We start from the raw sequence: 14,778 nt of genomic DNA, 5'->3' as shown, positions 1-14,778 counted from the left end.
GACAAGGAGTTGAAAAACAACACCATGAAGCCATATATAACATTACATGCAGTACATATATATGCACGTATGTATATATGTATAATGAAAATACCCTCTAAAATAGTCAATATTCTGAAATCAGAGTACTTATGGATACATGAAGATTGCATAACTGGGATTTCATTGCAATGTGACCTACGACTATAGTGTCGCCCTGTTTATATCTCAAAGAACACTGACAGAATGACGGTATGTGGATAATCCAGCCTTTTGCTTTTTTCTGTGGAACAAATCCAGTCTCAGTAGCTCTGTAACTATCCCCCCATAAACTCTGCTTTAGGGCTGCATTCTACAAACCTTTCTAAAAAGTCCTGAAAGACATATATCATTTTCCATAAAAGCATCATGACTTGAAAAACACTCAACTTTAAAAGAAGAGCTATAAAACACAAAGGGATCCCCATACTCAAGCACCCCACGTCTTAGAGAACATACTGCTCCAAATGCCAGAGTTGCGACCAAGACACTGGATCCTTTAGGAGGTCAGAGCATGATGGCTGCCTCTGAGCCCATGTAAGGCAGCACAATGAACCTCGGTGCACTTGAACCCAGCCTTTTATATGAAAGCTGCATCATTTTAAATGAGAGAATTTTTCCTATTATTGGTTGTTTCTTAGAACATCTCAATGTTTCCCAATCCAAGTGTTAAGCCATATGCCCCAGGTAAAAATAGAAAAAGCTTATTGTCCTCCAAATATTACTGCCATTTGAAATGCAAGATCAATTAAATGTCATGAAAAAATAGGGAAAACTACTGTTTTGTTTTAAAACTACACAGGCCAGCTCTCTAGACTATTTGAAACTCAGTGGTTAACTGGGGACATTCAAGAAATAAAAATTAAAAAAGCTAAAGATTCAGACTAGTTCTGCAACTATGTAAATAAATCTCTGTGTTTCAGTGATACTCAGTCCTAGGGAAACCTAGCACCAGTCAATACAAAGAGCACTAGCTTTGGAATCAGACATTCCTGGTTCAAATATCTACTCTAATAGCTTAGTGCAACTATGGGCAAATTACTTAAGCCCTCTGAGTTTCAAGTGCCTCATCTTTACAATGTGAATAGTGAAAACAGTGATATGCAGATATTACGAGTATTAAAATGAGACAAAGAACAAATAAAATTTGACACATTTTAGGGACCTGATGATTGTTCCCACTGTAATTTCTCCCTCAATTTGGCAAATCCTGGTAGAATATTATTCAAGGTCATACATGGCTGGCTATATATATATATATATATACACTTGCCATTTTTATTTTTAAAATTATAGAAAACATGCACAAGGATTTAGACACAGGAATGTAAAGGATATTCTTATAATTGGCTTATTGACAACTTCTTGGCAATAATTGGTTATTGACAATATGCTATGATATATATATTTCATCTGCTTTCATGTTCATTGTAAACTCACCTGGGATTATTGATAACTTTCACCAGTGCTTCATATAGCTCTCCTTCAGTAACTGTCTTCCATTCTAGCAATATCCCCATGCCTTTTGCCTGGACCCGGGTCATAGTATCATAGTGGTCTCCAAAGAGTGGGATTCCCACTACAGGTACACCATGATACATAGTTTCAAAAATACTATTCAAACCACCATGGCTCAGGAAGGCTTTAATATTGGAATGCCCTAAAGAAGGATTAAAAAAGAAAACAACTTAGGGTATTGTATGTTACTCTAAAAAAGATTTTCCAGAAATCTCTTAAAAGTCAACACTATACTAAATATATATTTTAGATACAGAATTTTTAAAGGCATAATTTCACTGATTCCTGCCCTATATCAATTAAAACACTTGTTATATAAATAGTGAATTGATTTGTATATATCAATTAAGAGTCATTTTTAAATTTATAAATTTAAAATCTATAGCTTTTTAGAGCATATTACAGCTTTCCCTCAAACATAAATATCAACTGGCTAGCAACATCTATTTAAAAGTACAATACAAAATAGGAAGTCAACAAAAGCAAGAAATGCCAAAAATACCAGGGTGCAACCACATTCTGCTACAAACAGACATCCACTTCTGGATCCCCAGGCATTTATCTTAAAGTAAAACACATTTTGTAAGAAAACAAAAAAAAAAAAATATGTTAAAATGTGGGGCTAGATTCCTAAAGTTCAGGAAGAGTTTATGTGCTTATCCAAGGAGGAACACTGTATGGTACAAAGTATTTACAACATTCAAGTCATGTCAGCTTCTGGCTTCACAATTTTAGGGTCCAATTTCACAGTTTAGGTATATAAACAAGTAGGGACTGACACATAAAAATTAGTTGTAAGAGATGGAACATCATGTAACATCGAGTTGTCAAGGGGATAAAAGAAGACAATTTATCAAAATTAATGAGGTATTTCAAAACACAGATCCCCTCGTGAGCAGCCAATATTTCATAAAAGGTACTGAAACTGAAAACCCTGTATAAGTGTAGGACAAGGAAACACTGCACTTAGGAAATGTATGCTATGGCCAGAAAGGAATTACAGCTTGCAGAAATATAAGTCTTTTAAATATACACACACCAGGTATAAAATGGTATGTAGAACCTTGGTCTCAGTAGGGTGCAGGGACTCTCCCACTCCATGTCTATTAGAATTACTCAGTGTCACCTTTGCCTACAAGTGGCTTTCAACTCAGCCCACCTAATGGATCTGCTCTCTCAGTGCATGTCAAACTTTTTTTTTTTTTTTTTTTTTTTTTTTTTTTGCAGCAAAACCTTTTCTCTGAACAAAACCTTACCACCAAGCCCAGCAGTGAAAAATAAGACAGTGCTGGTGTGTGGAGGGCAAGGGATAGTATGGAAGGAAGAAAGGGGAAAGATAATGGTTGGGTTCCTACTTCTCATCCTGGAGGAATCTTCTGATCATTGTTAGAAGCCAACAGTGGACTCATAAAGTCATGCCTAATGATAAAAAAGGACACTGATCTTGGCAAAGGCAGAGAACTGAGGTTCTGAGGAACACAGAAGAGCTCTGAACTTAAGGAGGGCCATTGGGTGTGCACCACTGAGTAGCTACACCTTGCCGTAGAGGCTCTCAGAAGAAAACCATGCTAACAGTTTCAATGTTCCCAGAGAGCAGCATCACACTGTTGCACTGAAACAGCTGATAGTCCAGGTTATCTTATGTAAATTCTCTGCTTCTTCCTACCTTCTATGGAGTCTGAAGTCATAATAATAAAGACATAAAAAAAATACAAATATTAAGAAGGTAAATTGCCCTGTTTCTTATTCAATTTTGTCATTTATAGAATAACATATATGAAGAACTAGATGAAAAGGAATTATATAAATAAAATTCCTCACTGTTTTTTAGTTGCAAAATTCAATTTGCTGGTTTTTAGGATGGCCATTTTAGCTTCTAAAAAACACTTTTCAAAGCCTATTTTTAATAATGTAATTTAAAATTTAAAGCAGCATATATAGCTGTTAGAATTTAGTATTGTTGAACAAATGATGTCAATATTGCCAAATCAATAATATTTTTATAATTTCCTTAATATCTTAAAGGTTAAGACAGCATCATGTTTTGCTAGAAATTAATGAAATTACTTTACGGTTTTACTATCAATGCTTAGTGAAGACAACAAAATGAGTTAAATTTCTTCGATCAAATATCTTAAAATAAATTCATATAACTGTTATTTTAATTTTTAGTTAAGGATCAGAATTCAAATAAATAAATAATTAAATAAATAAATGTGTGTTTCAAAAATGTCTGATGACTTAAGGGGAAATGAACAGATGAAACAAATAAAGATAAGATGAATTAAATGTTTTCTTGACCTTCTTTTTAGTTTCAAACATATGAGTAACTTTGAATTTCTCAGGTTAGTCAGATACATCTGTAATACAATTATAACACAAATCTACATTTTCACTGTTTTAATTTTACTACCTTTAGCTGATCAGTCTAATCAGGTACAACTTTATCCACTGCTGGTTTATATACCTTATTAAGCATATTTTCCAGAAAATTAAAATTGGTGACTGGTCTAAAAACCTTAATTTACAGACATAAAATGACTATATTTTACAAATCATTTTCCAACAAAGAAAGATCTGACTTGGTGGTTTGAAATCTAACATGAGATACTAGGCATTCTAGTGACTCTACCATAAACTACACACATATTGTATAAACTGCTCAAATACAAAAATCACATTTACTCAGTTAAAATCTAAATGCCAAGTAAGTACCCACGTGTCACTGACTTACCAAGCAAGTCATTTTGTGGCAACCATTCTATGAGCTTAGTGTTGTTTCCTAGATTCTTTGGTTTGGTTCCAGAAAACCTAAAATGTACATCAGACAATGAATCTTTCAAAAACCGAACTTTACTCTTGGTATGGACACTGTGCTTAAATTATTAGATTTAAAATAAATGTTAAATGATCTTTTATTGCTATCTTAAGAAGGAAACCAGGCTTTACTAACAACAAAATTTTAATTATGTTTCTTTTTCACATTTTCATTGATTGTGAGAGAAATAAAAAACACTCTCATCCTGAGATCTATTATCTTTCGGCTCTTCTCACCCCATCACAGAGATGGGGGTTGGAGGTGAGAAGCACATAAATAAACCTGGGCTAGAAAGTCACTCTCCAGCAGAACCCAGAAAGAGAAACATGAAAAAGCTGGGAGGGCCACCACTAAGCAGTCTATAGCTCCGATCTTTGACACGTGGAGCCTATGGGAAGGTGTGAGAATTGAAAGAAACCAGAAAGCACTCTTCTCCAGCTTGGCCCCAGTGACAGGCACTCCGTGGGGCAGAGTTTATAATTAAGTCATTTAGTGCCTTGATCTATGAAAGATAAACCATGAACATACTTCACAACTGAGAGAACGACACGAGTCTGAACTGAGCAGACACAAACTGTCCTAAATGAAGCAGAAGGGTGCTTTCTGGGTTAAGCCCTTGGAGGAAACGCAATAGATCTGGCATCCAAAGGAAGAAGTCCTAAACAGTTGGAATAAAATATGTATCCATTTCATAGCTCAGGCAGGAAAAGTGGGAGCTAATCCTTACACCATTGTTATAAAGGAAAAAGACATATTACTCAGACCCTACTTGTAACAGCTTGAGACCTGGGGGGGTGATGTTCACTGCTGTATCCCCAGAGCCCAGCGGCACTGGCAGGTACTAAATAAATACATGGTAAATAGTGTTCACGTCGGATTTTTACATGGTGGACTGACACAGACACTTGTCGGGAAGTGGGGTAATCTAAGGATCTGTTTTAACCAGCATTAACTGGCAGGTTATTGCGGTTTTAAGGCCTATATTTTTTTTGGGGGGGGGGGTAAAAGAAATAAAAAGCATTTATAGAGGACAAAAGGTTCCATGAAATATTTTGCCTATTTATGCATTCATCGATCATTTTCTACCTCATTCCAACACTGATTTGCAGGTATGTAGAAAGTATATAGAAATGCATGTAATTAAAACAACTTTTTAAATGACACTAATAGAAGGGTAAATAAGGATATAAAGCTTAGGGTAACATAAAAAAATGCATCTGACACAAGGATAAATCATTCTGCATCATATTTTCTTTTTTTCTTAAAGATTTTTTAATGTCTTTAAAATTTATTTTGAGAGAGAGAGAGAGAGAGAGAGAGAGAGAGAGAATGAGGGGCAGAGAGATGGGGAGGAGAGAGATTTCCAAGCAGGCTCCACGCTGTCAGCACAGAGCCCAGTGGGGGGCTCACTCTCACAAACTGTGAGATGGTGACCTGAGCCAAAATGGAGTCGGACACTTAACCCCCTGAGCCACCCAGGCGCCCTTGCATCATATTTTCTTTCTATGCTCCAAGGCTTGATGTCTCTTTCTTTATCCATCACAGAGTCTTATAAATTAGTCGCTAGATTTCAATACACTAAGAAACAAAAATGAAAAGTTAGGAGAAGCTCCCGCTAATCTTGCTGGGGAACCAAAGTGCTAGCTTTACAGGGCCCTGCAAGTTAAGCAAGGGGATAACAAAAATACACAGTGAAGAAACAATTGATGCTATTACCTTACCTCCAAATCACTTTTTGGGGCAATCTCCCCAGAGCTCCAGCCAGTTTGTTAGCAATGTCTTCTGAAAGATACTTGACACCAGCTCCGAAAGACACCAGGACAAAGCCATGTTCATTAGCACCATTTACCCACATTTGCAGATCCTATAAATCAAAATGCAGCAGTTAATTTTATGAAAGGCCAATATATTTCGTAATTAGCATCATCAACAGCCCAGTTTTTAAAAAGCCTTCAGGTAATCTTAAACGATTAGTAAGTAGAGGATATAACGCTTTCCTTTAAATAACTGTTTTTGTTTAAGATATTTCATCTGACAACGCTAACAGAAATAAAGAGGGCAGACAGTTACTTTGATAAGACAGACAAATAACAACAAATCAGCAGCTAATGGCCTCAGATCTCAGTCAAAAAATTAAAACTAATGTTTAAAACATGGTCAGGGATAAATCTGCACAAGGATACAAGTGAAAGATGTGGTCTGGACATACAACAAAAACATTAATGACCACCCCTACCCAGGAAGATTTTATTTTAGGAATGGGCTGACTTCGGGGCACCTGGGTGGCTCGGTCAGTTGACTTCGGCTCAGGTCATCATCTCACGGTTTGTGATTTCGAGCCCCACATCGTGCTCTCTGCTGTCAGCACAGAGCCCACTGAGGATCCCCTGCCCCCTCTCTCTCTGCCCCTCCCCTGCTCATGCTTTCTCTCTCTCTCAAAAATAAATTAACATTAAAAATAAAAGGAGTGGGCTGTAAAATAACTGTAAAAGAATTATTAAAGCTTTCAGTTTATATTCTACTCCATTTGGTCTACACTTGGTAATTTTCATCTGTGGACTCATACTGTATTATGATAAGAAAGAGAAGGAATCTACTAATAGTTGCAAAGATCCATAGACCTAATGAATTTTATCATTTCTCTAAATATCTCTCTAACTCATACAGAACACAGATCATATATGTGCTATCCTGAGGCATCCAGGGGTTCTGGAGATGTCCAGTGGTTGCTATTCTCCCTCGTTGTGTGGGAAAATGCTAAATTCTCAAACCTGTCCTTCAACACCCAACACATGCTGGGCCATAGCAGATCCAATGTTAACAAGGGACAATTCTAACATTGTAGGACTCACTCATTTTGGAGGAGGACACATTAACAAAGTTTTGCCAGTATGGTTGATTTACACTGAAAATGAAAGCAGTCAGTTTTAAGGGATACTATCCTTGCTTTGTTTTGCTCTGTAGGCACAAACTTGTTTTTATGGTAAGTTATCCCTTTGAATAAGTCTTTGTCAAAGACATCGAGCATCACTTTCCCATATGGAAACTAATAGAGCCACAGCACTGAGAGGAACACATAATTCCACTACAAGGAAAACAAATGTGTTGTCCATACACAACACCTTTGCCATAATACAGGCATGACAAACAGGCCAGACCCACTCTGTATTCATAATGTGCAGAGTGAGCCATCACAGTTCCATCTCCAGACCCTGCGGGTCTCTCATTCAGGATGAATGAATTACGATAGTGTAGCCCATGCCTTTTGCATTTCACATCACTTTCTGGTATACCCTGATTTGCGGCTGGGAGTTAACTGCAAGGGAAGAAGTATCATCACAATGACATCACCGCATAGCTCAAAACAAAATATTTATATGGCACATCAGGCCCCAACATGTCTTCCTTTTCTTTGTTTTCTTTTCCCTCCCTTTTTGTAAAATCACTTAATGATATCTGTATTAACAGCTCTATAGTACTCATTCTTAACAGGGAAGAGGGGACCACATTTTATGCCCAAAATGAGTTAGTGAATAGTGTCACCAGATAACTGGGATGAAGACAGAAGAGGGCACACCCTTCTAGCTCCTGATTAAAACAAGCTGTAATTATTAAAGTTTTCAATTTGTATTCTACTCCATTTACCAAGAACAGCACATGTGCTGAAAATATAACAGTATTATCTGTGGATTCAAAGTAAGAAACAAGAGCAAACTGATTTAAAATTTTCATTTTAGATTCAGTCCTAAGCCGGATGTACTTAAAACAAATATAAATGCTGCACGGTAGAATGACTTGAATACTATGTTTTATCCCTATGGTTCGTCTTCAAGCATTTTATCACCTACTACCCAATTCTCTAAAGATTAAAATTTCAGGGTCAATGCCACTAAAAAAAAAAAAAAAAAGCTTACATTCAGATATACTAAGCCTTATAGTAATAATGTTATTTAAAATTTGTTTCCCAAGGACTTAAAAGGTCTTTGAGTTTCAATGGACTCTATGCAATAAATACTTAAGTTATTTGTTCTTTGTTCTATGTGATATAAAATAAAATCCATTAATGTATTTTCCAGATTTGTTCTAACCATATGCATTAACCATTTACAATACATTTACAATTCAAGTATATAGCTTTCATTGATATGAAAGGGAGCAGAGAAAATTTTACTTATTCGAGTTCCCTGCAGGAAAAGCACTCAGTATTTTTGGAAGATAATACTCCACTTGGCTTAGAATTGAGGCCTCAAGGTGACTTCCAAACTGCTATTCTTGGGGACTGAAGGAAGAGGGGAAGCGAAAGGTCAGAGGTCAAGAAACAGTGAGCCTGACACTGGTCTCCTGGACATAACCAGCTCCTCCCTTGATCTCCCATCCTCAGCCTAAATTCACAGAACGTTTGGTGTGACTGATATTTTATGGGAAGCTAAAACATAAAATGTTCCCACAAAACACCAATTGAGTTTTGGGTTTGGCTAATGAGGGTGATATTCAGGCTGCATGAAGAGCTGAAGGAGCCAGAGTCTGCAGAGATCCCGAATTTGCTGAGCTCATGGTGAAGACTTTGGAACTGGAACTTCATGAAAGGTATGCCTGGCTCTCCAAGGGATGAGAGTTCCCAGGTGGCATCTTGCCTCTATACACATGTACAGTATTTTCTGGAATTTAAGACCCCATCAATTATAAAGTGCAAATCGATTTTATAACAACTCTTTTAAAAAATAATAACCTTTACAATAAATGTGTTCAATGTAAAAAAAAAAAAACAATTTCAGAAATTTAACTGTTAAAATAAAGGTACTTTAGAATGTTCCCCTGAAGTTAAAAACTTAGAGTAAAAAAATAAAAATAAAAACGACTTCATTTAGTGTATCAACAAAAATCATACATAAGAGTAGAGTAAACCTAACAAAATGCACAAGACGTGCATGAAGAACAGTTTACTGAAGGACAAAAAAGAAAACCTGAATAGGTGGAGAGATGGGACATGCGCCAAGAAGGAAACATCAGTATTAGGGAAATGATATTTTTTAAGTTCACTGCATTCCCAGCCTACATTTCAAGAGGACTGCTATGAAACTAGAGCTGAGTCCAAAGTTATTCTGAAAAAGAAAATGTATAAGAAAGGCCAAGAAGATTTTGAAAAAGAACAGGAAAAGAAAATTTTCCTTCTAGATATTAAAATGCACTCTAGAATTTAGAGTCATCTCGATGAAATGTCAGGTTTAAGAAGAAGAGCGAGGAATGAGGGTGGCAGGCAGTGCCAGACTGCTGTGCACTCAGAGACTGAGCAGTTTCCTCAGAAAGAGGAAACTGAGCAGTTTTCCTCAGAAAAGAGTCATCTACCGCTGACTTAGACAAAATGAGTTTAGATCTTTCCACTAATATAAATTAGAGAAGAATTAAAAAGCCAATTTGAATGAAAATATATGAAGCACTTGAAAAAACTCCCCCAAAGATAATTTTATTCTGGACAAGGAAGGCCTTCCTGGTCCGGTCACAAATCCCAGAAGTCATAAAGAAAATACCGACAGATCTGAATACAGAACAATAAAACTTCCAGAGAGTAAAGGACACTTTAAAAAAGCATAATAATAATAATAATGATAATATGCAGAAATAGTTTCAATATACATAATAAAAGATTGATATCCAAAACAAAATAATGAGAAAAAGAACTTCCAGGAACAATGTCAGGAAACACCCATTTCACAGAAGGAAAACAAATGGCATTCACATGGAAAGATGCTTAGCCTCACATGCTAGCCAGAGAAACACAAATTCAAATTGTTTTTACCTCTTATTCTCTCTCCTCTTTACACAGCACTCTGTTAGATGATGTCAACATATTTATTTTGACTTAAAGAATTGATTACAGTATTTACCTTTAAGTGTTATTATTTTATAATTTTCTGTCAACTTTTTTGTTTTGCTCTAAGGATAAAACATCTTTTCCTAAATGGCTTCTGGGCCTATTGACATATTTAGAAAAGTTTTCCCACATTAAGATTATCTTTAAAAATTTTTTTTTTTTAATTTATTTATTTTTGAGACAGAGAGAGACAGAGCATGAACGGGGGAGGGTCAGAGAGAGGGAGACACAGAATCTGAAACAGGCTCCAGGCTCTGAGCTGTCAGCACAGAGCCCGACGCGGGGCTTGAACTCACGGACCGCAAGATCATGACCTGAGCCGAAGTCGGTGGCTTAACCGACTGAGCCACCCAGGCGCCCCTAAGATTATCTTTTAAATACCCATAGTTTCTTTTAGTTTGATAGCTTCATTTCTTGAATTTTCAACCATTCATCATCTAGTCTCTCTTTTTGGAGGAAAGAATGAGGCTGGGATCCATCTTTATTTATAACCCAATGGATAGCTATTCTTGTCCTCATTTACATAAAATGCCACCTGCTCAGTGGATTTCTGAATTCTATCCTGTCCTATTGATCCTGTGCCAGTGCCAACGAGATTTATTTATTGTTATTTTATAATACCTGTTCGTATCTGCAGTGTTAGATTTCTCTCGTTAATTTTCATCCTGGGGATGTTACTAGTTATTCTTGTATGTAGCAGCTTTTTAAAGGACTCTTTGAACACATTACCTGCCACTTACTAGCAGTACCACTTCTTATGTATGTTACCAGTATTTGTGCATACATGTTACAGAATAAACATAGCATGTAAGTTAAAAAATTGCATTCAGTCCTCTGCCGGCACACAGGTAGCACACTGCTCCACTAGATGGCATAGCGAGAACGGAGCATGGATGTCTGGTCTCTGCAGAGTATTCCCCAGGCTTCCAACCATCATGACAGGTCAAACCCACAGTCTATCACTATGGTATTTCCTGCTCCTTGTCTAGGGGTAGAACTCTATCATTTTCCAAATGCAAATGAAATCAAGATTATCACAATAATGGATCAAACATTAAGCAGGGAATCAGTAGTACACACAGGTGCTTCCCTCACTATATTACTACGAATATTTCCATCCCTATACAATTAAAATAATCATTTACATACTTATGATTTTACTATAAAATAATTATATATATATATATATACACATACATACACACACACACACACACACACACACACACACATAGCTTTTGAGAAGAGAACGTCACAATAAAAATAACCACTTTATCTTTTTTCAGGGTTAAATGGTCTTAAGTCCTTTATGGGAAAAGGTGGAATAAGGAAATATGGATAATATATTTATCAAAATCAAATACTGCATGTTAATGTATTTCCTTTCTTTATCTTTTATAATCCTGACCTGGACACACAAAGATTTGTTTTCTAGTACTGCCTGATTTCGTTTCCCCGGGTGCCTTGACTTGGTGGTAGGGAGAATAAGGCACCGTCCCCTGTTCCCTCCCTGGAGAGCTGTTCAGGACAAGCCAGGGTGAAGGAGCCTGGCTCTGTGACACTGGACATGGGCTGGAACTGGAACCAAGAGAAGTCCCAGAGTTTGGCTGGGGAAGCAAGTACTCCCACAGTGTGACATTTTCAATAATTGTACACAATACTTTGACATGATGAATACCAAGAAATGAAGGATGTGAAAAAAATTAAAAGAAGGAGTAAGAAGAAAAAAATTAAGAGAATGAGTAAGAAAAAAGAAAGATCTTGAGACATTTGGAGAAAATAATCATTTTTTTATATACTTAGCCCCCTATCCAAAAACAAACAGCAAACTTCCTATTAGTTGTGGCCAATGTAAAACACATCCCAATTCCAGATATGTAAAAGCAGATTTTTTTCATGTTTTAATTTTATATCAGAGAGAGAGAAACAGAGCGTGAGCAGGGGAGGGTCAGAGAGAGAGGGAGACACAGAATCAGAAGCAGGCTCCAGGGCTCTGAGCTGTCAGCACAGAGCCTGCACGGCACTCGAACTCAGGAAACATGAGATCCTGATCTGAGCCGAAGTCAGATGCTTAGCCAACTGAGCCACCCAGGCACCCCTAAAAGCAGATTTTAAAAAGATAATCACTTCAGAATCAATGGAAGAATAACTAATTAAAAGCTGGCTAGTGCAGGCCCACCTCGGTCCTGTCTAGGCTTCATTCTGAGGCACCAGAATCTGGAGACCCCGAGGGAGACCCTTCACTGCTCTCAGAGACCTGGGGACAGACTGTGCTGCTGTGGTTAATTAACATTACATCTGTCCTGATGGCAGCCTGTGACCCAAACCTACTCTCTTCTCTCCCCACAAAATAAGAGCCTTGAGTGGGGCCCAGCGCTGTTGAGAAAGCAGTAACACTGTATCCTTTGTCAGCCTCGTCCATTCTGAGATGAAGAATGCCTGGGCTGTGAGAGAATCCTACACAGAGATGACGATGGGAGAAGAGAGACCTTTTTTCTTGTTTCCAACACCAACATCAATAGGCCTCTTTTCCCATTTTAAAGTATCTGACATAAAGAATGTTCCGCTTGGGTCAGGTGGGCTGCAGAGAATTGCAATACTCATTTTGCAAAACTCGGTAGTTAAGATAATAATGAACAGTTTGATATAAAATGCTTAAAAAACATTGTGGGGCATCATACTTGATTGCTGGCTTCTGCTAAAATAGTTAGCCAAAACTTATTAAATGACAACAAAAAATACCACTGAAAATACAGAAGTTACCTACCATTCACAATGCCATGTCCCAACCATTGTCTTCACTGATTTGACCAGCCAGGGATTTGGTTCAAACCTCAGTTGTTCAGTTATCTGTGTGCTCTCAATCAAGTTGCCTATTCTCTCTCAAGCCCAGATTTCTCATCTTTAAAAGTGCCGATAATGTTCACAAGGACATTGCAAAGATTAAATGAGATCAAATATATAAAAGTGCTTTGTTAAATAAAAATTACCGCTATTTTCCCCCAGACAGGGTGTCTGATAAGCAGTAGACTGAATAGGGACTGAAATAATGGCCACATTGAGAAAAGGAAAGAAAAAAGTCATTCTGCACCAAGAAATTTCCTCTCCATTATATTCTATTCACCATGTTTTCGATTCTTCAGGATAAAGCTGGTACAAACAAATGAGAAGTAACATACACAAAAAATGTTTTACATGCAGTATCAAATCCAGCTGTCAGTTTTCAGAATATTCAAATGATTTCCAAGATTATCCAAGAGGCTTAAGCCACAGCTAACCTAAAGCAATACAGTGAGGAGACAAGTGTCAAGGTGATGGTTCGACTTTTTAAAAACCTCGGCAGATGATTTTTTATTAACACACAATATTCAGGAGAATGCACTACCTACAGAAAGGCATATTCATTTCCACGGAGATTCTACAGTATCTTTTTTTCTTTCTCATAAGGCTTTTAATTTTTTCCATGACAGTTATAATGAAAAGTAGGCAAAATTTGAAACCCTGATTTGACGTTGAAGAAAGTTAAGCTTTCAAGGTTCTTAAGACCTTGAAAAGTAACCACTGGGTATAAAACAATGAAAATCTCACTAGAAAAAAAAAATCCGTCCAAAAAAAAAAAAATGACATCGATATCTTTCTTTGTTACAAAAGGAAGTTAAAAATCCAGAGATTTAGGGAGAATGAGAGAGATTTAAGTATGCTTATTTGCAACAGAGAATGAGATTGGAGGGGAGGAATGAAGATCCAGAAAGAGGAGGCATATGTTTTCTGAGTACACTACGCATATGAGCATAGAGATGTGATCCTGGAACATTCTTTCCTCAACAAGCTGTTGTCAGCTACCTGTTCTAAGTTTTGTTAGGGAAAAAAAAAAAGTCACGGCTATCGGACAGTATCCCAATAAGTTAGCTGGGTTTCAAAGTCCATTCATTAATTCAGCAAATACTACTGAACACCTGCTATGCACCATACCTGATATTCTTTTGGTACTCGAGACATTTCAAAGAATATATGGACAGAAATTTCTGTCTTCAGAGAGTTTACATTCTTAACAATATGGCCATATTTCTATCCGTACCTCTCTTCAGGTGTTGTTGCCTTCTCTGCTCTTCATTTTTCCACATACAGCCTACCTTGTGGGGCTTGAGATTTCCTCCTTACATCACAGATATTTACCTGATAAAGGTGATCCTTTGTCAGGACTTTGGTAAATATCTACGATGGCATATATATAAACACCAAATACATATTTGGTAAATATCTTTGATCTCTGTTGATCTCGTCTGTGAGACATGCTCTCTCCCAGGACACTAATCCACCTCACTTGAGAATTTACATACAAGACTTCCTTTCTTTTTGGTGCTCACTACTTATTTTAAGAAATCAAGAAAGCTAACAGTAATCTACATCTAAAAAAGATAAATACATTGCTTTATTTTTTTCTTTCAGGTAATTAAGTAAATAAGATTGTGTTTTCCCTAGAATTTGAGCCAACAAAGAGAACGGTGAGTATTTAAAGAAATGTTTCATTTTTGGGGCACCTGGGTGGCTC

The 14,778-nt window shown here is 36.9% G+C and overlaps 1 protein-coding gene across 1 annotated transcript in view; it reads right to left on the bottom strand.

Annotated features, from left to right (window-relative positions):
* UGT8 (UDP glycosyltransferase 8) overlaps positions 1 to 14,778 on the bottom strand; it is a 56,626-nt gene that overhangs the window by 3,171 nt on the left and 38,677 nt on the right. The window contains exons 2-4 of the mRNA XM_049631084.1: positions 6,076 to 6,218; positions 4,271 to 4,347; positions 1,459 to 1,678 (exon numbers count right to left, since the gene is read on the bottom strand). Of these exons, the coding sequence (XP_049487041.1) occupies positions 1,459 to 1,678; positions 4,271 to 4,347; positions 6,076 to 6,218 (440 nt within the window). The remainder of the gene's footprint in view (positions 1 to 1,458; positions 1,679 to 4,270; positions 4,348 to 6,075; positions 6,219 to 14,778) is intronic.

The sequence above is a fragment of the Panthera uncia genome, chromosome B1 (assembly GCF_023721935.1).
Source record: "Panthera uncia isolate 11264 chromosome B1, Puncia_PCG_1.0, whole genome shotgun sequence".
Taxonomy (NCBI): domain Eukaryota; kingdom Metazoa; phylum Chordata; class Mammalia; order Carnivora; family Felidae; genus Panthera; species Panthera uncia.
The sequence above is the reverse complement of the archived record's forward strand: the minus strand, read 5'-3'. Positions and strand labels throughout refer to the sequence as shown.